The sequence below is a fragment of the Anas acuta genome, chromosome 6, assembly GCF_963932015.1.
Source record: "Anas acuta chromosome 6, bAnaAcu1.1, whole genome shotgun sequence".
In the NCBI taxonomy this organism is placed as follows: domain Eukaryota; kingdom Metazoa; phylum Chordata; class Aves; order Anseriformes; family Anatidae; genus Anas; species Anas acuta.
In genome coordinates, this window is record NC_088984.1 from 20,170,376 (window position 1) to 20,196,694 (window position 26,319).

The window sequence follows — 26,319 nt, forward strand, 5'->3', positions numbered from 1 at the left end:
TTCAGCAATAAAACTTTATCTTCTTTACAATTTAAATTTGCTTCCAGAAAGATCAGTGAGTGCAAGGCATAAGTAAACAGATGTACATGTAAGTTTGCATTCTGTGATTCTCCGTAAAATAACAGGATCAATTTTAAATAGCTCTTTTTCTTCCATAGTTCCTGGATGTTTCATTTTTGTTTATTAAATCATGTGATAAGGGAAAAATAGAGGTAAAGGAAGAGAGCAAAACAGTGATACTTCTATTTGTTTATATCAAATAGGGTAGAAAGGGAAATGGATAGTAACGGTAGGAAAAAATAATGTTCAAAGCAACTCCTGAAGTCTGCTTTAAAACAGTAAAATCTAATACTTAAACTAATTCCTATTCTATAGCTAATAAAGTTACCAAACAATTCATTTTGTCTTATGGCTTCTGTTTAAAGTGTCAGGCCTTGCAAAGATAGGTCTTGTCATTTCAGTCTTCCTGACTTACCTGTCTTCAGCACCATCACATTTCTCTAGACTAGTCCAACACTGCGACTTTTAATGTTCCAAGTCACAGTCATTCTTCTGTCTTAGAGGGACTGTCAACACATATTCTAATAAAACAGAGTAGTGGCTGCTGACTGATATGAGGCAGTTCCTCTCCCTGGGGCTAAATATTCTGCCTTCACAACAGTCACGGGGCCTACTGTCTGATTCTGCAGTGACTGGAGCACACAGCAGCAGAGCACCACTGTTAAGGTATCTAGAGACTCATTTCCAAACTGCCTTTTTAATTATTTAGCTGAGAATGTTATGCATGAAATAAAACGTGCAGTTCAATTTTCACGTGTTAATGTGACTTCTAGCCCAAAGAAAGAATTCTGGCATTGTCTTTAGGACTCCTCTCCCAGTCTGTCACAGATTTACTGCTTTATAATAATCACTTCATTTCATTTGGCTTTTTCATACCTTATTCACAGACTACTTACAGACTTTTCAGAGGTGCTGAGCAGTTCCCCTTTTTCAATTCATAGAAAATCCATTTTTCAAACAAATATCTTCAAGATTTTTTTTCATGTGTAATACGTTTGCTAAATTAAGTTATAAATCTCTTTGTTTCTGATATTTAACAGATAAATGCCAAGATACAGAAGATATTCTTCCAGCAATTATATGGGGTACTTCGTATCTTGGCATTTAGCCATTTGTGTTGGTGACTTAAAAATTGGCTGTGGTCTGTCTAATGGAAAAGTTCCAAGCTGTCTGTCTCAGCAACCTTTTATTCCAAAGTATCATTTAGTTCTAAATCACCTTTCACTTTAAAGAGCACACATTTTTAGCCACTTTTGAGTCAGGGATAAAATGCATTAGCAGTTCGCTAACCATGTAATATACCGGTTTTCCTTTACGTAGCATGCACATATGCCCATTTTTCTCCTAGTAGAACCATTAACAACAACTCATTTCTTGCTTCTTTATCTATTCTTTATCATGCTAACCTCTATTTCCCTCCCCCCCCCCCCCAAATCTGCTTCCAATCTGCTTCTGATCAAAGTTTAGAGTTTGGCCTTTTTCTCAGAGGCATACTAAGTTCTAACAGCTGATACGAATGACGTGAAGATTTTCCTCAATATCAATAATGAATAGACATGCTGTTACACACACTCTTGCATAGCTATTAGGCAAAAGCATCTCTGAAAAATATAACCTTGATTCTGTGCCCAGTTGTCTTCTTCATCAGTACTCAATCTAGGCTAGGATCTAGGGAGGCTGTAGCCAGACAGTCAGGCAGCCTCAACTCTGTGGAAGTTAGACTGGAAAAAAAATACTTGTCCATCTTTGTTTTATTGGCACAATATAAACAGCTTTTCTGAACGTAGTACAACCCAATGCTGCTTCATTTACAGGAGAACCTACAGTTTTTGAAAACAAATGCTTTTCAAAGGGTTAAGTTGTTCAAATAAATTATTTGGGATCAAAATCTGCTTTTCTGTACAGGTTATAGCTATACCACTGATTTCAGTAAAGGGTATACAAACAGAAGACAAAAAAAAAAAAAAAAATTAGCTCTGAGTCTCCTAAGGCTTTAAGCCATTTAAACATGGCTGTTTTTCTCCCATGCAATATTTATTATTTTTTGGACAATGACAAACAAGAAGTCTTGACCCTATGGTAGTGGTTTGCATTTGAGTTCCTCAATAATGAACCTGTATCAGAATATCAGCTGTAATACACAAAAGAATTTGCAATGAAACTCTCGTAACAAGAAGCATATTGTGGGCATCCTGTCCATCAACAAGCCCTTTAATCTTACAAATTGATTAAAATGCCACAGAGAGATGAGATGAAACTAGATATAGTGCTAAGGGTTAAGACTCACGGCAGTCTCTTTCATCTGTTCCATCAGTGCAGTCCTTTACTCGATCACACCTGTACGCACTCGGGATACATTGTCCATTTGAACACGTGAACTGCTGACTTGAGCATGTCCTCCCCGCTGCAAGAAACAGGCATTCATGAGTTTTTTTCCTTCAACCAGGAGTTTTTAATGTAGAAAACTACTTTTCTTCTTCCTTTCTTAATTACTCCATCCTTCTCACAAATACAAGCATAAGACTTTTCCCCCCTCCCTTACTTTTGCATGTGCAGGTAGACTTAAAAATGCTTGACAAGTAGATAGCAAATAACATAACTCTGTGAGGCCTTCTGTAGCCTGCATGGTTACTGCTTCATTCCACTAGCAGGGTGGACCTCTAGGTTACAAATTACCTCCTTTTAATTGTTCTGCCAAAATGATTAAAACTGCTAGTTCTCATTGTGTCAAGTTATTCTGTTATTTTGTTTACTGGGTCAATATCTGTCGGTGCCTGTCAGTTATTTGGTGAACTACCCAAGCATAATGAATGTGAACAAGAAATCATCTATATTGCCACCATGTAAACACTGCAGAGCTGGAGGTAAGGCACTTCTCTATAAAACAGCCAGGACCTCAACAGTCAGGTAACTACCAGTGGGCTGAGAATGATTACGTCTCTTCTCAAGATAACTATGTCAGTGAAAAGCAACCACATAAAACTGTATGATCCTACTTTGATTCTACTTCAGCTAAATTATACTCTCATTTCCTCTTAGGCAAATTAATTGAGTCTATGAAGATATAACTGAATGGTAAAATCACTGCTAACTTTACTTCCCTTCTGCCATTTGCAGTTTTGTTCCTTCCAAACTCATGTTATGCCTTCACATCACCCCAATCTATATGCTGGCATATGGTCTGCTGCTTTACTGGGGTCTCTATTCTTCCTCCTTTCAGCAGTGTTCCCAAAGCAAGCTCAGATACTCGTGTCAGAAAAAAATAAAAATAAAAATAAAAAAAAAATCAATACAGCAAAGTAGAACAGGTATTTTTGCAATTCTGCATTTGTGACTTGCAGATCTGTTGTCCAGCTGGCTCTCAGGTAAGATTTTGGAAGTTTCAAAAAATAAAAGCTCCTCTATCATTCCCAAGCACAGAGATAAAAAGTCCCATACGAGGAGATGGCTCAAAAACAGCAGCAACAGCACAGTTCTGCTGTGTAATTACGGACAGAAACTTTTCAAAATATTCACAATTAACGAGTACATGGAGAACAGTGTTACACTGACCCAGTTCAAAAGTTAACCTAGAGCTGTTGACCATTTTGCATTTTTATTTACAGATTCGTTAGTTAACGCACAACTAGCAATTGTGCTGACACCTGCCCGGAGGAAGAGGGAAACAAAATGCAGTTCACCTTAGTTCCAACTTTTCCATCCTTAGCAGGAACACATACTGAGATCGACAAGCAGGCACGTAAACTGTGAGAAAAATTCTTCCAACCCAAACCTGTGAACCTTTAATCAAGGGGGTTACTGAACATCTCCTGAGCTGTTCAGGCAATTTAAAGATATTATCCAAAATTTACACAGAGAACCAAACGGGAAAAATGAATCTAATCACACGTTAGAAGGAACTTCTATTACTAGAAGTAGCAGCAAAAAAACACCATAACAACTTGCTCTTCCTTTTTCATGCCACAATGCAGCAGAGAATATAATTTGGTGCGACAGTCATCCCAGTTCACTGTTCATTACCTCAGCACATAAATAACCGCATGCAGCCCTTAAACAGTTTAGTTACTAAATTAAAAAATCAGAGTATTGTATTTTATTATTATTTATAATCAATATGTATCTTATTACCAATACCAAAAAAGAGAAAAGCCCACAGCAATGGCAGTAAGGCTGCTAAAATACACGGAGAACATTAAACACTTCGTGTATTAATTATGTTTGAATTGCTACCAGTGTAGCACATTAAATGAAGTAGTAATAGGAACAATGTCTAAAGATGATGCTGTCCCAATAATGGAAGACCAAACTTTCATCCCATACCAGGACTTTTAGTATTCCTCCCATCCATTACGAGGGAGGAATACTCACTTCTTGTACATCTAGTATGAGAAAGAACTGCTCTGGTCATTTTCAATAGTAGCATCATTAAATAGCATCTCTGAACATGATACAAGAATCTTTAAAAATACTTAACTGCTTGATAACTCCTTTTTTATGCATACATGTAAAACTTCTACAAAGAAATGAAGGTTGTTTTTTGTTTTGTTTTGTTTTTTTGTTTTATTTTTTAATTCTGAGATGCTAGTATGAATTATGTTATGCAATGTCTGAAGCAGCTTTTGCTGTGACAGTGTTTAGGTATCAGGGTATTATGTAGATTTCACCATTTTTTTACCTGCTAAATTCTGTATCAGCCACAGAACTAGAATGCACTGTATATCTTCCTATTTCTCTTATTCTTAATTAACTAAAACATCAGTAATTTTCAGATTTAAAGATTTTCAGATGCCTCTTCAATAAAATACAGCAAATTTGTCCTATCTGCATATATAATATCTAAAATTACTTTGGAGACACTCTTCTGGTAAAAGCTGCATTTAAAGGAGGTTTGTTACTGTATTTTATCACTATGTTATGTTAATGATATCTTACTTCATGAAGTTGGTATAACATTAGATATTAAATACTTACGACACTGTTGATGCTCATCTGAACCATCTTCACAATCTTCCTCATCATCGCATACCCAGGAGTGTGGGATACATTCACCATCAGTCTGACACTGGAATTGATTTCCCTCACAGGTAGGTTGTGCTAAGTAAGCAGAGAATAAAGAAGTCATTTCACAAACATGTGGGAAAGCACTTTCAAATAAAAATATTAAATAAATAGAAAGACTTAAGGTTTTAAGACTTAAGATTTTAACTTCCGCTAAATACATGAACAAACCAAAGAAATACAACTACAAATCAAAGAAAAGGAACGGATCAGGGAGTGGGCACAGCACAAGGATGCTCAAGTTTTAGTGAACTTAGCTAAACTTTAGTTTTAGTGAACTCCTTTGTATGGATCTTCAGTTTTGCATCCTCCCATGGAGAAAGGCAGACCACAGCAAAAGCTTGGGGCTTTGAACTGTCCTCTGCCAGAGCCTCTTTTTCTGCACTTCTGTATGGAGTAATGCTAGCTTCCCTAGGCTCACAGAAATCCATTCAGTTTCCCTCACTCCACCCCAGCTGCTCTATTCCTGGTAGGAAGATCTTTCAAAAATAAGCTCATGAATTCTTCTACACGAATTCATAAGGCAAAAGTGAGGGTCATGTCAGAACCTGAATGCTGCTGTCCCAGCTTCACTCTGCATTTTTCAATAGCCAAACAACAGGGAGCCATTAGAGAGGAAGGTCAAAATAAATGCTTGAAACTGTATTACAGCTTACTTGCTCCACCCCTAGTTAATACTCCTGGGAAGAATCACTGGCACAAAACAGTCCAGTAGACAGGACACTGGTCTTAATGATCTTTTTTCATGGGATCATGTTTTTGCTGTGCTTCAAAGTCATCTAGAAACACTTTGTGCTCACGGAATGAAATGTAAGCAGAAGTATCAATGCATACAAAAGGTTTCAAGGCAGAAAATGAAATCACTTCGTACATTTAGTATTGAGAAGTACAACATAATATTAGAGGTAAAGTAACTAGATGAAGTCAATCAGAGACAATCAACTTCATGTATATTTTTTTGGATTCCTGTTTTGAGTACCGAAGGATAATCTTGTAATATTATTTTAACCATAGGCCAGTTTTAAATAGTTTAGAACTATCTTCCTAAACACTTGTGCCCCACTAACTATAGCACATTATGACATTGTTTTTAAAAGCACAATTAACTGAAAAAGATGTAAAGTTTCATTTTCATCTTCCTAATTCATCACACGTATGAAAACGAGAACAATTCAGTATCATGCTTTTAACTATGACAAATACAGTAGATGTCAGGTTTCTGTTAGCTTTCACAAAGTCAATACAAATTTTACCCTCCCTTTGTTCAAAGCCCAACCAATTCTATCCAGCTGCAGCTCAGAACTAAGCTGAAATAGTAAGCTATGGGACAACACTTCCCCCCCCCCCCCCCCCCCCCCCCCAGTTTAAGGCAATTCTTCATTAAGAATTGCACTTATTTTTGGAGCTAAATAAATGCTAGGCAACAAATCAGTCTGCCAAGCTGTGTGAATGACCTCCAATTATTATATGGGTCAAGCAGCAAAGAAACAATCCAGTGTGAAAAGAATCAACATAAATTAGTCTTTTGCATTCAACATCAGCTATGGGACAAAAACTGGCCTAACCTGTAAGTGGGCTGATGACCACACCAGCCCACAAGAGCTCAAAGAACACTAGCATCCAGAACATAAATGCAGGCAAGTTTGTGTAAACAGACTGTGGAGGGAATTTCCTCATTTACATATATATATATACACACATATATATATATGTATGTATATGTATATATATATATGCATATATATATATTAATATTTAGCTTGAAAGAGTCTTTTCGCCTGGACTAGCCCAGCTGAATGCAATTTTTGTCAGAGTTGCACACACTGAGGACAATATAACCACCCTAAACAACCATCCAAGTCTCTGCTTAAGGTGCAGTAAGTACAGTTCATTGTCTAGGGCTTCAAAGATCCTAAAATTTGGAGCCCAGGTGATACTGGTGGTATTGGTATGCACACCCAATATTCAGGATTCCACAGGACTGAGCAGACCGTAGTCATCTCAGACAACTAGGATTTTTCTCTACCTCTCTCTCCCTCTAATGTTCATTCTTGTATCACAGGTACAGTTGGGAGCACTTTGGGAACTCAGTATTTCTTATGTTATCAAAATTTGCTCTACAGTTGTTTCACTTACGACAACCAGCTTCATCTGTATCATCGGAGCAGTCTCTGGCCCCATCGCACCTCCAATCTGCAGGAATACAGCGACCATTTCCACAGCGAAACTGCCCACGCTCACATCCTGTGGTAAAACACAGTAACAAGCAGGTTAGTAGTACCAATTAAACAAAACAGACACTGGAGTGTATTCCTGTCAAATAACCGTCTGGCATGGAAAGGGAAGAAAAGATTATTATGATAATACTATAATATAAGTAGGTGTCTCTATGAAAAAGCCTTGGGACAGTCAAAAAAAAAAAAAAAAAGGAAGAACCAGCTTTAACTCTTACAGGACATTTCCAACTAATTACTAGAAAATTGAATTAACTGAATTGTCACTAATTTTAATACACTCATATATTATCCAAACAGAAAAGAGAAAAAAGGTCTTAGAGGGGAACATATACAACAGACAGCTATTTAACAGGAATGTTCCAATTTTTAATTCACAGACAGTATAGATTCACAAAAAGGAAGGGGATTATTTTCCACAACATATCAAAGGGCTAAATATGCTAAACATGTTGTCCTCCCCACAGCCCATGTAGATAATAATAATAATAATAAACCCCCTTTGATGTGGAAATCTTGTTTCAGTAGCCACATACTGGTGACCTGCTCGAATGTATAGAAAGCTCTCTATTTTGTTTTGGTTTATAATACCCTAATATTTAAAGTCTTTCCTCTGAAGTACAGTAAAGCATGTCTTCAGTCATCATTTAAATAGCAAATAATTTTAAAAGAAATTAAGCTTTCAGACATTTAAGGCTGATAAAAGTTAGCCTGCTGTTATTCTCTCCCACTTGACCTACTAAGGATTAAGACCTGATAAAGAAACATTCACTTCCAGTGTAAATGCAGCTGGATCAGGCCTTTATTAGAGTTGTCTAAATGAAATCTCCAGTCCCATAGGAGAGAGGAGAGAGCAAATGCACTGTTTATGGCCTTTCATTGTGACTACAGCCTCATCAAAAGGGAGTGAACAGTTTTATAGGTCCCCAAAACAATGAGCTATAACATAATTAGGCTCAACAGAGCTCTGTTTCATGTTAATCTGTTGTCAGCACCTCAGAGCAGGGAACACTGAAAAAAAAAATGAGGTAGTAGCAAAGCCCAACTCTGAAGAAAATAAAAAGTTTCCTGATTTAATTAATAACCATAGGATAAAACTACATCTTTCAATTACTCTGAGTGATTTGTCCAGGGAAGATAACCCCAGTATATATAAAGCACAACCACCTACTTTCTGAATTCATGATGACATAAATAACACGCTACCCTAACTTTCATGTAAAACCAGGCATATCAACACTGTCACATAAACACAGTTAAGTGATGTATTCCTAAGGGATATAGGCAAGCTACTTTATGCAAGGAATGTTCAAATCTGATTGTCTGGTAGTGACATCCTGATTTATAATGTATCCTGCAAATGGTCAAAAATTTCACTTGGATAAATGGTGGTACAGAGTGGTACAGGAGTATGTTCGCCCAAATACCTTCTATAGACTAATGCACGATGGTGGTTGGTGGTGCAGGTCTGGGGTTGGTGGTGCAGGTCTCTTATCAACTACCTTTAAAACACAACAACCTCCCTTGCAAAACTGCCCTGAAGGAATGTACAAGTTCACTCTGGAATCCCAGGCCCTCTCTCTGAGTTTTACCCTACAAAGCAACATTTCCATATGAGATTAGCAGTTAAAGCTCTAATGAACACAATGCATAAAACACCATTTATCAGTTGGAATTATTACTTAAAGTAAAAACTAAACCCACTTGCATATTTAGCATATATTGCTCTTCAAAACCACAAGAATATTCATAGTTACTTACATAAAAAGAAGTTACAATTCAGAATTAAATCCATATCCATGATTAGTTTCTAGTGAATGGGAGGTTTATAAACATGCAATATGTGCAATAATTACACTATAATTTGTACATTATTTATAAAGAAAAACTAGCCAATTTTTTTAAGGCATTACACGCAACTGCTAATTTATTTTGCCTATCTTGTAATAAGTTCCTACATTTAAGCATATCCTTATAGTGATATAAATGAGATAACATTGATAAACTTTTTAGAAAGCATTATAAACATAGCTGCCTTTGTACAACATGAGAAATGGTAACTGAATGTTAACAGAAAATCTGCAAAGCATGCAGTTCTCCTACACTGTAATTCTTCACAAAATTAGAGCATAAGTTGCTCACACCTACATACAGTAAGTGCTGTATCAATGTCTGTTTACACAATTCTTCAGCAAACCTGTTATAATTCATTTAATTATGGCATTAGCCTTTTCTGATGTTATCTTCCATGCTTACTTGTGACTGAAGGCAAAGAGCTGTGATACACCTTTACAAAAATACAAAGCCACTGATACCTCATGTACGACTGTTTTATAATATCTTTATAACAAAGATAATCACATAGCAAATAATGGCATTAATTCATTAAAAGACAGTCTGTGAAGCAAGTAATATGGAAAAAGTAAAAGTGATCTGTAGTTTCAAGACCATTTCTCACCCAAGTTCTAAAAAGCTTGTGATTCTGCTTTGATCAAAACTAACTCTGACTTCGTTAAATGAGAATGCAGTTGGGGCAAAATGAATTATTATAAAATCCACTGCTACTAACACTCAGCAGAAATATCCAGAATAAAAGAAAAACAACCACATCATCAATAAGAAAACATCTATTATTGTTTATGGTTTGTTACCATAAGCAACTCCAGAAACCATTTGCTCTACACTTAAATGTACATATTCTGCATAAAAACAAATATTGGAAACTTATGAGATTTGAAGAATTGTGATTTAAGTGCTATGAATTTAGTTATCTGTTTTAAATAGTATTAGTTTGGGTAATAAACTAATTGCAGGCATTACTCACACTGACCAGGGATGATCCACAGAGTCCAAAAGGACTATTTCCAATGGTATAGGCTATGCAATGTGAGCCTGCAGCACCTGGGTTCCAGCGAGAGCAGGGAACTGTCAGAAGACAAGGGACATCCGCTTGTTTTTTGGCATTATTTGAAGCCTTGATTCACTGAAGGATTAGTAATTACAAAATTTATGGAAGATTTTGCTTTCAATAAGAAACCGTTTTGTTGTTGTTGTTGTTTTTAAATAGGAAGGCAGCTCATGTATCAGTTGGATGCCACCAAAAATTAATACTAATGAACTAATTTCCATAGAAATTCTGATTTCCTCTGACAGATACTGATAAAACCAGACACCTCTTTCAGGCAAACAGAATCCTGTTAGCAGGATTCCTGCAGGAAATAACCACTGAGTTTAAAAACAAGCAGTAAATCAATTAAGAAGTTCAGGTTTTACACTCATGCTTAAGATTTGCTAATAGAAAAGTACCTGGGTGACTTTTGAAAGTCCAAAATTGATAAAGGGTTGGTTTTTTAGTTTTGCTTTATTTTTATTATAACACATTTTTGTCTTCTGACCGTGATTAAAGCACTACCAGAAGACAGACTAGAAAAATACATGGCAGACCTGATGAATCATACATATATAAAAAAGAATTTCTGGGCATTAACAGTAAGAATTTTTAAATATTAAATATCGATTTTAACTGTTTGATATTCAGGAAGAAAAAAAAAAAAAAAAAGCTAAGAACAGATGTCATCTTTAATATAAACCAGTCTAGCACTGGAAAATACAAACCAAAGATCAAAATTCTCACTGGAAAGATATATCCCAAAGCGTCATTCCTAAACTCCTGCCACTCTTACTCTCTTTAGGCTTTATGCTGATGTTGTCACTGTACCTTCTGGGGCTCTTTATGTCTGAGATACTCTTGTAAGAGAGTCCTCAGTGCATGCTTAAGATTCATAATTTGCTTGGTTAGAAAAAAGGAAGCTAGTATTACTGGCTCTGGCTAAGCTACTTGCTCAAAGATTATGCCAGGTAGTCATTTTCTAATGGAATAAAGAAACATAGCAGTGATTTTTTTCAGAGCAAAGACAGGATAAAACACTAATCAACGACCAACAACAGCTGGTCAGCAGCGACCACTGCATAGGAATGAAGTCTCCCAAGTTAAACCATTGCCAAAGACAAACTCCACTGCCACCAGAGGTTGGTAGCCAACCTTAGCACCACTAATGAATGTTACTTGATGTCACATTAAGTCATACAGAACTCTATCAGAAAAGAGGGAGGTTAATAGCTTCAGGCATTTCACAGCACAATGGTTCCAATTCATAGGGCTACAGTCTTCAACAGAAAGGCAGCCCATTATGCCCTCTCAAGTTTCCTTTTGCTTCACTTGCCCCAATATGTTTGTGTTTAAATATTTACATTGAGAACTAAAGCTTAAATTCAATCTTCTTGTATTAAAAATGAAATAGAAAGAATTTTATGTTTGACTGACAATGGAAACCAATATTGCTTTACAACTCCACACATTAAGTTGGACTCCTTTCAGTTTCTCTAAACAGTTACAGTCTTCTCCAATTCTTTTCATCTATTCCCCACCTTTTGAATTATTTCTATCATCCACAGATTTTAAGGGCACCATGGCAGTCTGACTACACAGAATAGACCAAAATAATCATTAGTTCTTTCTTCCTCACGACATTGTTGAGAACTGCTAACATCTCTTTAACAGTTGATCTTGTATGAAAGATTTAAAGTAATGAAGAATGTACTAAACCCAGGGTAAACTGTACCACTCAAAACGTCCACTCAGAAATGACACACTGCTGTGATTACTTCACCTTTCAGGAATTACATCTCACAAATTTGTTTTTATTTTTTTTGAAGAGTAACATTTTTCAAGGCAGTATTTTTTCAACTAAACTGTTGTGCCTAATGTATCTGCAGTTTTTAAAAAATAAGTGTTAACAAACTGCACATTACAAGCTTCTCCATATCAATTTTACAAAAAGAACTGCAAGTGACAAGTTCTCTTTTCTCCCTTGCTGCCTTCCAACAAAGGGTACTACTGTTTGTTTCCACGTGGCCCCCAAACAGAATAAGCACCAAAGTAGCCCACTCCAATGGCCCTGCAGGTGAAGTCCTGGAGATACACCTCTCATACATTTTGATGTCGGATTTTTGCCTAGCTTAACTACATTTCACACAGTCTGAGGTTTTGGAATGCTCAGGGAGGTGAAGATGAACCTCTGCAAATTCCATCTCCGTTCCCCCGCACCAAAGAAGAAGGAAAGAAAATCCATAATTCACCAAAGACCTTTGCTTATTTTTGTGAAATGCCCTGAAAAGTAGTTTTCTGCTAGCAATTACAATAGGAAAAGATGTTCTGAACATGTTTTATGCCTACATGTCTGTTAACTAGGCTATATTAGAGAAATTATCTTGACAGTATTAATAAAAATACAGTACAAAAAGTCTGTGCTCACTTCACATAACTGGAAGACCTCTGTATACAGAGCACAGAGGCCAGAATTTGAAACAACAGATTTGTTTCTCCACTGATACTAGCTGGACTTAGAGGTTTGGCTCCCAAATCCTAGTTGTATAGGTTCCTCATAATTTAGCAGAAACCCACTGATGACAATAATAGAACAGCTGTTATTTCACAAAGCAACAGAAAATTACACCTCCAGTTCATCTCTCCCTAAAAATCTACTTGTGTTTAAATATTACTGGATTATAAATAGAACTTACTAGGAGGATGCACAAAATGAAAATAGAAGGGAAACTTAATTTTAATCTTTCCTTATTTGTTCCTTTGTGTAAGCCTGGCTGGATATGCAGAGTCTATTTCCATTTCAGATGGATGAGCTACATGTTCCATACTCACAGGAGCAGAACTTGTGAGCAAACCACGCCCTGAGTTCAGCAGATGATTTATACCACAAATTGGTATAAACAGATCTTGCCTGTCAGATTCTGATACCTACTTTTTAAAGTTTTACTCATTGACTTTCAACCAAAAAAAAACTTAAAATTCAAGAAGAAAATTTAAAGTTTTGTCTTTCAAAATAGACTTAGAAGTACAATGTTTCACTACTACAACAGATTTTTATCATTTCCCTTTCAAAAGGACATACTAAGAAACAACGTTCCCTCAATGCCAAAAAAAAAAAAAAAAAAGCATTGAGGCATTGAGACAGCTGTCTCTTCTGGTGTAAATCAGCAATGCCACTTAGATACAAGAAATAATAGAAAATTACTAAATTGTGCTTTCCAAAAGTATATTCTATGCTTTGTGTCTGCACACACTTGCATATACTGATACTTTTCTACTAAAATCATTGCTAAAACTAAGGCATCAAATCTCATTTTAATAATGTTCACATGCAAACGCTTTTTAGAAATACTTAAAGTTAGTGTATTCTATGTTAAACTATTTGTTTTCAGTTAATACAGTTATAAAAGAACTATAGATTCATTTCTGCTAATGCGTCAACATAAATCCAGGAATTAAAGAAATTCAGTATTTTAATCTACTGAAACTAAGCAGGAAAGCTTTCCTGCAAAGAAAAAAGGGTTCAAGTCTCCTACAGACATCAAGTTCAAAGGAATGACACTGTAAATGCCTCCTAGCAACGTTAAAGATATTCATAATCCTCATCCTCTCTACCTTGGTTCAGCTTTTTCAATTGAAAAAGCAATAAATGTAAATAGCCTGATAAAAAAAAAAAGTTTACAAATTCATTTTTAATGAATTTAATTTTCTTTTTTTCAAGTATTACGCTGAACTACTAATACACAGAACTAGCTCCAAATTTTCTGATAAGTCACATGCAGCCCTCTTGAGGAAGAAAAAAATCTTTTCGTTTGTTTGTCTGTTTAAGCTCTGGTATTCAGAACAAAGTAACTGTGGTCTCTACATTATCACTTCAAAATATATATATATATGTATACACACACAAACCATAATTTTAAATTATTCACACTAATCCTAAATGTAAAGAAAAAAAAGATCTCTTGAATTCAAAATCATGACAGCTTATTTATTATACATGCCCACGAAGAGCACATATCCATATTACATGTCATTACCATCATATGGTACTGTAAGCAAACTCATAAAAACAGCAACACCTTTGGAATCTTGATTCAAGTCGGACACATTTTAAATAGCAACAAATCAACTCTTACTGTCTTCGTAGTCCTATAACTAGGCAGGAATAAGAAATAATCCTTTTAAGCAAGGTCTAATTTTAATAGACAGGACATGTACTCCTTTTTACTGATAAAGTAAATATTCCCTATATTGAGCAGACCATGCTCCTTCTTTCGTTTAAGTTTCTGTCAAATTTTCCACACTTCAGTGATAACTGAGAATCAGCCATTATTTTTTATTGGACACTATCTTTATCTCCAAATGTATACAAACTATTTTCATTGCTGAGACTAATAAAAATTATTTATACTCCTTTCTTAAAGAGTTTAGTAAAGTTATTAACCCTCTGGCCGAATTTAAAAGAAACAATATTTGTGGAAGTGGAACATTAGCCTCCATGATATAAAAATGTATTTCAGACACATTATACGGAAAGAACACAATCTGCACTAAATTGCGTAATCTTAACCAGTTGTCTTGACATTAGCTGTCTTAATCCACATAATTCAATTGTGATGGTGTTAGCCGGGTAAGTGAAGCTAGCACTGTGGATCCCCAGGGAAGCATACACTTCTGAGCTCTCCTCAATCCCAGAAGTTTCTTTTTTATGAATAGCACATTAAATATGCAAAAATCTGTTCTAATTGACCAAATGACATGAAGAGGAAGAAGAACAAGCAAACACAGTAGAAGTAAAAGACACCCCCAATTACTCACAGAAGGAAGCATCCCAAGCATTTTTGTAAGAATGGACCTTGCTAATGGCCCCGAGGCTGCTGTAGAATAATAATTGGGAAATAAGGGGGTGGTAGGGAGAGGGGGAATATAGCCAAATGAGAACAATCTTCAAGAATAAGAAGTATTTACAAGTACATAGCGCATGGAAAATGAAAAGAAAAAATTAAAAAAAGCAAGCAGGGAAAAAAAAGTGCTCAAACAACTTATGGCATGTACAGTACCCAGCACTGAGAAAGTTTGATACATGTAGATGCAGTAGCCAATGATAAAACCACCTTCTCAGGGAGCTACACTCACTTTGAGAGCTGTATTGTTTTTTAAATAAATTTTCCAACCAATGTGCTGTTTGTTCTCAAAATTAAACCTCATGCTGAGATGGCGAGCTGCACTCAGTTCAGTCATGCTCTCCTGAAAGCTGATGAGTCACTGCAACACTAGGAATCAGCCTCAGTAAAAAGTCTTACAATCCAGTTTATGCCATTGAAATCATGCCATTTACATTTATTTTACATATTATTGTTAGACTGAAAATTGCTATGCAACATGCAACACTTTGCCAAACCATAAACTTTACTGGAATATTATATCATAAATTACTGAATTAAAAATGAAACTTGTCATGCAAAAAATTAACCATTTCCCCTTACAGGTAATAAATACAGTGAGCACACAGAACAAAAGTTACTTCTGTCTTATAACTCATAGCCACATCAAAATTGTTCACTACTTGAGCAGCACCTTCATACCTATTGGGACTCTTGGATAAAAAAGACAACTTAATCTGCATCCCAAAGCTTCATAGCATACCCAGTTGTCATTCTGCACATCAGAAATAGCGACTGGGGCTTGGTGAAAACTAAGCATAACAGTATTTTCAGAAAAACAGAACTGAAGTGTCTGCACAGAATAGATACGCTGTATGCTACAACCATCTACTGTGGTAGTAGGAAGTACAAGTATTTCTTCTGATTCATTGACATTTGTTATGATTCCCCCTCATTCTGAAGTGATGCAATTTCAGCCAGCAGCTAATAGCTATGTCTGATCACCCCTTATCAAGCTTTTTGAAAAAGAAATGCCATGTGCTAAAGGCCTAAGTAAAGAAAGATCATCTGAACTAGAAAAGCAATGTTGTCTGATGTGCTCTCACAGAACACAATTTTATCTTAACACACCTTAAAATTGGCAGTGAGAATTAAATTATCCTACAGCTATTTCATTTTTAAATGTTTATATATATATATATATATTTCATTGTTAATAAAAATCCGGTTACCAAAACAGTAATACTAAAAAGACAAAGTCCTTGAATCAATCAGAAGAGAGTAACTACAAGAAATTTATTATATCATGTATAATCATAAATAACAGAAAAAGGCACTGGTTCTCTCCCAGGTATCAGTAGAACACAACATACAATCACAGAATGGTTTGGGTTGGAAAGGACTTGAAAGACCATGCAGTTCCATTCCCCCTGCCACAGGCAGGGACACCTCCCACCAGCCCAGGCTGCCCAAAGCCACATCATTAAACACTTCCAGGAATGGGGTACCCACAGTTTCACTACGCTCCCTGATAAAGATCCCTTCTCCTGCTGTCTTGTAAGCCCCCTTTAGGCACTGGAAAACCACTGGAGCCTTCTCTTCTCCAGGCGGAACAACCCCAACTCCCTCAGCCTGGAGAGGTATTCCAGCCCTCTGAGTTTGCCTACAGATTTGCAACTTTTAAACCGTAATCCCTTCCTCATAGAAATAGTTCCATCAGTCTGTCCAAATGCTGCTAGAAACAAGGCTGCGACCGCACCTGGTATATTGCTGGACAAAAAGTCAGTATCTCTATACAAACAAAGAATGACTGAGATTTTCTCTCAAACGGGCAATAATTGGGGGCTCTCTCCCCTTCTTTCTCTCTCTGCCACTGAATGAAATTTCTTGGGATTAAAGTCTCTGAGAATTCTGTGACCCCATAAGAAAAAAATTAAGAAGGCCAGCAAGTTAAAAAGTATTGCACAGCTAAAAAGACAGTACTTGATTGCTAAAGCATCTTTATTCAGGAGACTGAACAAAAACCAGGGAAGAATCATTTTTGTTATCTAATAGGCAATAAAATCTTAGTATGGATAAAGCATTTTGTCAAGGTTGGTGCTTTCACCTCATCCTTCGTTAATTTAAATTTTGCCACTCGTTATTTCACTGATTTTAACTATTTGTCTTTTAGTTTCCTTTTTTTCTTAAAAAAAAAAAAAAAAAAAAAAGATTTCTAAAGGATTTAAAGTTCAATTTTAAAGCTTTATTGCTTTTTTAAATTTGTACTGTAAGATAACCATTTCTAAAGTGGCTTCTGTGGTCTGTGGCTGGCTTAGTAAAGCTAAAAACTGCAAAATTAATAAAAACGAATGCTACCAGGATTTTTATATTTCCACTGTTAAATTATATTTTTTCCAGTTGTCTACAATTATAATACAAATCCCATGAAACAATATCACTTCTAGTAGAAGTGCCAAAGGAGCCCCATGTGAGGCCAACGGCCTGCCTGCTGGAGCACAGATGGGGCAGCGCTGCTCCGTGGCTGAGGCTCTATTCAGATCTCCCACTTGGGTCAGCCAACAGGAATTTGTCAGGGCTCAGATTAATAACTAAGGAGGCCCAGTTTAATTACTCCACTAAATAACTTTATGTCTTTCAAGTTACCTCACTGCAGAGGTAACAAAAGAAATGTCAGTACTTTGGTACCTTTACAGAACACTGGGAACTAAAATTCATTCCCAGTGAGAGTCAGTCAGGCCTTAAAATGCATTCTGCGGCTGACTTCATGCAGAAAAGGCAAAAACGGCAAAGCTAACAAAACTATTATCTACTACTGCTATCAACCTAACAGAAGACACCACAAACTCTGTCACTAACTTCAGACACAAACTGGAGCTCATTTGCTCCAAGTGAAATGGTTTAGAAACCTGCTATATCTTGGTAGTACAAATCGCTTTTTCAGTAACTCAGCTAGACAGCCACTAACACTGCAACCCTGCCGCAGCATTCCAGGCGCTTGGTTATCGTCCAGCTCATTTATTGTACTGCAGGTTGAGAACAGCCCTACAATCCTGCTCAAAAGTGAACACGTGAGCAGTCCCATTCAAGTCAAGCCATCTGTTTACACTAGACAACTTTACAAAAGGGTTTCCAGCAGTGCTAACACTGGTTCTTTACAGCCCCAACGGGACCACTCTTGTCACTAGCATGCTAGCCAGGCATTTCCTATATGCACCTAACAGTAGCATTAAGCAGCAATTGCATGGCCAGCGAAGCCAACCCACCGACTTACTACTTAACCATGCAAAAAAGGGTCTCTCTCTCCCTCTTTCCAATTCTGCTCCTTCTCCCACTAGATGCTAGGGTTTTCCAAACTCTGCTGATTACCAGGCCTTCCTGTGTGCTGCCCTAATTCACCATGCCATCTAGCTCCCTAGACCTGTTTTAGTTTTCCACTGGGCTTGTAAGTGAAAGCTGCTGAGAGGTTTGATAAGCAGTGGTGCTAGCACCACATAAGGAGCAAGAACCCACGCAGTAACATGGGACTGAGACGTTGCGGGAGGGAGAGGAGTGGGGCCTCCTGCTTTCAGCAGCAGTGAACTGGCAAATTGGCTCATCACATCTTGGGAAACTATACCCTTTGGTGTCAAAGCCTGACAAGGGCTTGGTCAGATCTAAACGGGGTCTCCCACTGGTATTGACTGATGTGAAGTCAACCTCCCATTTCTGGGAAAACTGGGGGAACACAATTTTTGCATGTAGTATGCGCTCAAATTATGCAAGCCCTGTACTTCCTCTAACTAAACCCTCTAGTATGTTTAGCTGAGTTGCTACTGTGCACAATGGATTTTGAAGATAAAAGCATTACCCAGGTTCTAAATATGAATATAGAAGTTGGACTTGATGATCCTTATGGGTCCCTTCCAACTCAGGATATTCTATGATTCTATGAGTTCTGAGATATCTTGTGTATTACACCAACTGTTTTTGCAGAGATGCTACGGAGCACACCTAAAACCCCTGTTCTTCTCCTTGTTCCACAAAGATATGAGCTTTCAATCCTCATCACAGCAGTCCCTACTGGAATGGACCCCCGTTCTCTGATTCTACTCAGTAGGTGGTGGCATCATGACCTGCTTGCATAAGCAAATAACTAGACAGACCGAGTACTGTTTTACAGTGCCCTTCTGCCAAAGATCTCACTTCTTGAATGCAAAACAAAGTCAAATTATTCATGTTAAAAGCATAAATTATAACAGGGCATAAAAGTAGAACGATTTCAGTTAACTCTTTTATGCCATTTTATTAATCCAAAGCAAAACTTGTAACAGTGATCCTTAGATCTCTAATCTACTTCAAGCATTGCAAAACAAAGAAAACATTAAAAGGCTTGAAACCAACAGCAAAAGCTTATAGAATCCACTAAAGGCTATCCACTCCATTAAACATTTCTACACTTACTCATTAAACTTCATTTTCTTGAACTGTTTTTAAAATGTGCTGAGCTAAGGAAACAAAAAAACAGTTAATAAAATGAACATTACCATAAGAAAGTGGACTTCAAAATGGATCTCAAGCAATAATAAGCTATTAAAAGAGATGTTTACTCTTCACTGAATCCTATTTTCCATCTCTCAGATCAGTACAACTCGGGTAATTTCTTTGAAATCAATGGAGTTGCGCTGACTTTACTGAGAAGAACCCTTACTCTTTCTTCATCTACAAACAGTTCAAGGCATTTTATGAATAAAGTACAATTATTAAATTATATGAAGAAGCACTTTATTTTTAAGTAATTTGAAAAAAAAAGTCTGCATTTATTTGCCACATGCAGTGTATAGCATTAGAAGGACACTGACCAATTATCTGATTATAATAGCTAATTAGCAACTGTTACCTAATCAAGAATAAAAACATAAACGTCTTTTTATATAGATGTCAACGTGCAGATCATGAATTAAAAGGGACCTTTAATGTTTTTCAACAATCAATACCTACTACAAAGTATAATTTCCTTTGAAACATCCAAAGTGCTATGTGGTTCCAACACTTACTAAGTAGAGTTCTAAAAGAGGAGACACAATTAAAGCTCCTGCTTTAAGAAGGGATAGTACAATACAATTCAAAGTTTCATGTTATTTGTCCATTTGAAGAGTTTTCACAAGCTCTCAGATCAAACAAGTTTTGTAGGATGACAGAACAACATTTGATCCAATACTCCCAGTTGAGAAACTACCTCTAAAACATGTCTGATTATTGCTTAATTAAAAATAAGAGTATTCAGTAAGAAAAGTCTTGACAAAAGAACCTCCAGTTTCTGTGCTAAATAATGAGGAGTTAAAAGCAAACACCACTGGGCTTTGATCTGGCAATAATCTAACAGTGCAACAAGGCGTATGGAAGGGGAAAGGCTCCAAACAGTGTGACTGATTTCATGTCAATCCAGGAAGCCCAAAAGGAGAAGAATTAAAAGGCTTTAATGAAACTGCATTCTACCTTTTCCCCAAATGAATCTTTGCTCATTTCCTGCAAAACACACGGAGAATAAATCTGGATTAAAGTGGGATTTCATTGCTCAAATTTCCAATCAGCTCAATGTATGAAAGAAGGTTTTAGTTTGTCTTACAGGGAAATTGAAGCAACACATACATCACACATTTATCTTAGCTGAAATCTCCTTAGATGCTCTCTCTCTATTTGTCTTGACTCCTTTAGCTTAATTATTTACTGTAATTCTAGCATTTGGCACAGAACCAAAATCTAACTAGGTGTCATCCAATTACTGCCTTCAATTTTTAACTAAAATTTTTGGGGGCTGTCCCATTCTTCACTTCACCTGATTACTTAGCAAATTCCTGCTATGCTTTGCTGAACAGGATACAGAAATAGTAAATTATTAAGAAAAATCAAGAGATGTATTAAAAGAGAACTACTCATTAAAAAGAGCCTTACAAAAAAAAAAAAAAAAGATGACTGCCAGTGCACAGAGCTATGTCTCGTTAATTGAAATGCCAGAAGATTACAATGTGTTTCACTGAGATGTACTTTTAAATTTTTAGCCCTCAGGAAAGACACATGTTCAGAACCAGGTACACAAACTGAGTAGGAGTTTTTTCTTGATTTTGAAAAAGTACATCACCAAGAGAAAATAAGTAAAATATATCAGTGCAGGATTATGATGAATGTTGCAGCCCATAGGTAAGGCATGATACCTATTAAAACTGTAAGTAGGGATTGCATTATCACATTCATTTTTTTTGTCATCCTTTCTCATTATTCCCAAATCCTTGGTCCCTGAGGAAAGCCTCATGCAGTGGGTCTTGGCAGGAGCACAATCTTACAGAGAGACTTCTCTGTCATTTAAACATACACAGCACTGTACAAGGAAGTATGAACACTGACTGTGGCCTGTTGCCTACAGCAATGTCACTATACATCATTCCACAGGCATTGAATAGATTTGAATGAAGGCAGCATCTGTAAAAACACACTGAATTTTTGATTTGGAGATCGAACTTTCAAAATACGTGATGGAAGAGCATGTTTCTCCGTGCCATTCTGGAAAGAACGGTTAGAGGTTTCATCTACTTGGACTTACCGTACCTATTCATTACCGTTCAACTTCATGCAACCGTTCATTATGATTTCTGAGCTGATGACAAATTTTAGTCACTTTGGGCTGTGTCACATTTAAACTGATGATCTATCATTGCAGAGATTTAAGACGTACGTCAAATTTGATGCACTAACTTTTGTGTTACAGCAAAGCATCTGGGCAAATCACATTTTGACAATATGTCTACAGAACAGGTAACTGCCTTTCTTTAAAAAAGTTATTTTAGAAAGTCTTCCACGCTTGGTATCAACAGAAAACTTCTAAAAGCGTCAAACTATGAGTTATTAAAGAAGGAGCAAAAATTAAAGTCAGAAGTCAACCTAGCTTGATCTTCTGGCCTCTTAGCTCAATATGGAATCAAAAATTTCAAAAAATTAGCATACATGTTACTGAGAATGCTTAGGTTTCCAGCTGCATTTCCCAGAATTTGTAAGTTTACACTAATATTATGATTATCAGCAAGGAAAGTATAGCCATGCTAAGAAATCACTGATTTCATATGATTCAAAGCAACATGAATCTGTCTTCTTTCATGCCATACGTGAAAAGTCTTAAAGAAAAAAACCCACAAGGGGAGTGAGGGAGGTTGGGGGAATGTGGGGGTGGCAAACCCCAATTTAGATGTTGTGAACTGTATAGTACAGGGAAGGTCTGGCCTTACAAAAGCTAAATGGTACTTTGCAATAAACTGCAACAAAGTTTCACTGCAATTATGTGCTAGCCTGAAAAAAGGTGAGACTAGCAGTGTCTTGTAACATGTACTAAATTAATAGAATTGGTGATAAAAAACAACACCAAAGTCAAACTATTTAATTATTTATGAAATCAATAGTATTATTTTGATGCTAATACATATATTTTTGGAATATTTACATCATCTGTGTTGAAAGTAGGTCATCAGGACCTACGGTACACCAAAAAAGGAAGACCAATGCAGGAAATTTAAGCAACTGAAATATATGGGCAGTATAGATTCTAAATATAGTAGATTTACAAATAATGTTCTTACTATTTTGTGTCTAAAGAGTATTTTTTTAATAAAGAAAACCAGTTTGTGTGTTTGTTTGTTTTTTAAATGAATGATTTACATGTGATTTTCATATATATGAATGTTTTTATAAAGAAACTAACAGTTCTTCTGGCATGGAACCAATTTAGAACAGAAAAATCTTCAGCCACTTTCAGGTACCGAAGTCTCCTCAGAAAAAGTACAGCAAACCTTCCGTGTTAGTTAAGGTGAGAGCACTCACAGACACTGGGGAGCACTGCATGAGTATACAGATCTGATATGCTTTGCAGTAAGACTAAAGAACTCATTGTTCAACCATAAAGTTGTCCTAGCGATCTCATTTGCCCTCTGTAAAACTGCTGAGAGTGCAACATCCATCCAGTGTCTGGAGTGTGTCTCTGAGTATGTAGTGCCTTCCCATCCCTCAAAACAAACATTAACATTAGTCTCATGACACTTCTTTTTTACACTACCTCTAGTTAGGTAGTTTTTTTCTGTTTCAGTGGCAATGTCTTCTGGTAACAGCCACCTTACAGGCAATAACGCCTGGAGAGGAAAAGCTGCAGAACCAGGCTCTGTATTACTGGCTATTACAAGAAGGGGTGTTTTTATTTGGTTTGTAAGTGCTATATTTAATTTCAGGAAATCCAGAGTTAACTCAATGAAGGAAGAGTTGTGACAGGATCAACTGAGAAAGTAGCCAAGTGAAACTCGTTCTAGTAGTAGCTGTCACGATATGGGAATATTTAGGTATCACCAACCTGAGAAAGTCAAAAATATTACTGGAAGCATATTTTCAAAATACTGAGGATTAGTCAAGATAACACAATTTTCACTGATTTCTTTGGATTTGCTTGCATGATTTTTGATTTTTTTTTTTTTTTTTAAATGAGGGCTTGACACAACCTCAAGATTCAAGGATCTCAACTTAAGCATATCAAGTATTTCACAGTAACAATCAGTGTGGTCAAGATTGCCATCCAGGTGTTTTATACGGGTATCAGTTATGCCATTACTAGAACTGTTTTGCTTGCACAATTATTTATTCTACTGCCCTGAAGGGAGCGGAGCGGGAGGAACCAACAAAGTGAAAAGTGCTGCGCGTCCACTGCCTACGAGCAGGGGTCGGAGCTTTCCTCTCCCTCAGTTATGTCACTTACTGGGCACTCTGAAGAGTGAAAAGTGGGAGCGAAGCAAGGAAATGCACTTCCAGAGGAGCTCTGCAGCTTCCATTCTGCCCAGTGTAACCTAACAGGGCGCCGGATTAACTCCCTGCCCAGCGTGACCTCCTTGGCTAGGGCTTTTGCAGGTCTCCTGCAGCCCATTAGCTATCTCCTCTTTTGCCGCTCCCAAGCGGGAGCCGCTAGCAGCAGTTGCTGTATAATTACTTACTTGATTCTGCCTAAGGAGCTTAACCTAAGAGTTGAGCGAGGAAAGCAGATTAACAACTTGAAGGCGCAGACGCACCCCTCACCCAGCAGCGCCGCCGCTTCACCCCCGGGGCCCCGCCAGGCGCTCGGCCCCTCCGGCTCCCCGCAGCCCGGTGCCGCGGGCGGGGAGCCGGGGATGGGCTGTGTGGGGCTGTGAGGGGAGCCCCGAGGGGAGCCCGCCCCCCGCGGCCGGCTGAGGGCCCGCGGCGGCGGGTCACATGCAGCCGCGTCGCCTAGCGACGGCAAAGCCCGCAGACAAAGTTCGTGCGCTGCTGCTCGGGGCCCGGCCCGCCGGCCCCGCGGGTTTTCACCTCAGGCAGAGCCCGCGGCCCCGCACGGCGCCGTGAGCGCGAGGTGCCCAGCCACGGGGCGCTGCCTGGTGCAACGCGCCGGGAAAAAATAAATAAATAAATAAATAAATAAAAGTTTGCACGACTCAGAAAAAAAAAGAAAAAGGAAAAAAGAAAAAAAAAAAAGGATAACTTAAAGCTGAGATGAAGCGAAATTACAAATTACAGAGCCGGTGTGGTCTGTGGTGTTTTTCTTTTAAGGCGCCAGTGTCTTTTCCTCCAGAGACACCAAGTCCGTCGAAGGGCTCCTGGGGAGCGCCGGCTCCCGCTGCCGAAGGGCGGCGGCAGCGCCCGAGCGAGCCCCGCTATTAGCCCCACTCGGGACTTGTCCGCCCGGGGCGGCGGGAGCGCAGCGCTTACCTTGGCAGCTGCCCCGCAGTATGCACGCGGCGAATAAAACGAGCAGCTTGCAGGCAGCTGCTGCTCTGCCGTCCATCCGACGGTGCGGTCCCATCCGGGCTGGGATGCTCCAGCTCCCTCAGAAGCTGGCCGCTCGACGCGGGGGTGCCGGGCTGCAGGGCAGCGCGCAAGGAGCCCCGTCTCTTCGCTTGTCCCGCTAGTTGCAGAAGAAAGGCGCGTTCGCCTGTTGAGGCATCGCGTTTTCTATAAACTCCCACCCTCCAGACATTGCATAAAGCTCTTTATACCCGGCGGCCCCGGAACTAGCATGAGGGAATCAGGCACCGCTCCAGGCCCCGCAGCCCCGGGCTGCCTCTGCCCCTCCTTCCCCGCCGACAGCGGGGGCAGGATGCGGCCGGTCCCGCTCTGCACAGGCTGGGGAGCGGGGGCCGTGGTGCCACACCGACTGTAGGCGCTAGTTGAGGGGAATTTGGGTTTGCAAGTGAAATACAGCCCAGGTTTTAGCATCACACAGGCATGCTCCAACCAAGGAAAGTGTACTTGACAACTTAGAAATACCTCCTTACCAATGCAGGGGATAAAGCCTAGAAGGTGGGGCTTTTTTATTCCTCACAGAAAAAATTTAAAAGGGAAACTGTAGCAGTGAAACTTATTTCTGCACCTTCTAGGGAGATAAAATCAGTTTGGTGAAGTGCTTTGGCTGTGAATGCTTAAGATATCAGAGACACCTTACTCTGGTTCTAACAGTGTACAGCACATGTGAAATGCCTGCCTGAGTTTTATTGCTGCTATTTCAGGAATCATATACCTACTAACAAGGGTAGAACAGGGCATGGTATCACGGGGGAAAGATAAAGATATCCTGATACTTCAGGATGGAATGCAGTCTTGGGAAGAGGGCAAAAACATTTTGGAGGCTTTCTTTGCAGGAGCAAGAGCATCACACAAACTAAAGGAAGCTAAATTACTTGGATATTGCTCAGAAATACTAGAGAAAACTTAGAAAGGAACAGCATGGCATAACTATGCATGTGTTCACACACACACACGTATGTGAACAGAAAGATGCTACCATGCATATGCACCATAGGAGAGAGATTGGTCTGCTTGTTTTGCAAGAAACTTGCCAGATTAATTTTAATGATCTCACCTTCATAAATTCCATATATTATTTATGTTTGTTTCGTGCAACGTTCCTTACATTGCAATGAGTGTTTGCTGACACTGCAGCAGAACTTAAGTGATACGTCAAAATATTAACTTTTTTTTTTTTTTTTTGCTTTGAACTGCAATTTCAAGTAAGGGGTGGAGGTGCCTGCATTATTTTTGCAAAAGTTGCAGAGGAACACGTTGCTGTTTATTAGCAGATTGTGATTTTTCCTTTAGGATCTGTAGAGCACTAAGCTCCCTAAACCTTTCTGTAAAGGTTTTCTATCTATCAAGCTAAAAA

The 26,319-nt window shown here is 38.1% G+C and overlaps 1 protein-coding gene across 5 annotated transcripts in view; it reads right to left on the reverse strand.

Annotated features, from left to right (window-relative positions):
- The window catches only part of LRP2 (LDL receptor related protein 2), a 116,887-nt gene extending 91,727 nt beyond the window's left edge, over positions 1-25,160 (reverse strand). For 3 of the 5 annotated variants that reach the window (XM_068686724.1, XM_068686726.1, XM_068686723.1), the window contains exons 1-4: positions 24,870-25,149; positions 7,255-7,362; positions 5,032-5,154; positions 2,348-2,464 (exon numbers count right to left, since the gene is read on the reverse strand). In XM_068686724.1, the coding sequence (XP_068542825.1) occupies positions 2,348-2,464; positions 5,032-5,154; positions 7,255-7,362; positions 24,870-24,963 (442 nt within the window). In that variant the 5' untranslated portion in view covers positions 24,964-25,149. Of the gene's footprint in view, positions 1-2,347; positions 2,465-5,031; positions 5,155-7,254; positions 7,363-24,869 lie in introns of all 5 variants that reach the window. The other 2 variants (XM_068686727.1, XM_068686728.1) reach the window with 2 other exon arrangements.
- Between the last annotated feature and the right edge of the window lie 1,159 nt (positions 25,161-26,319).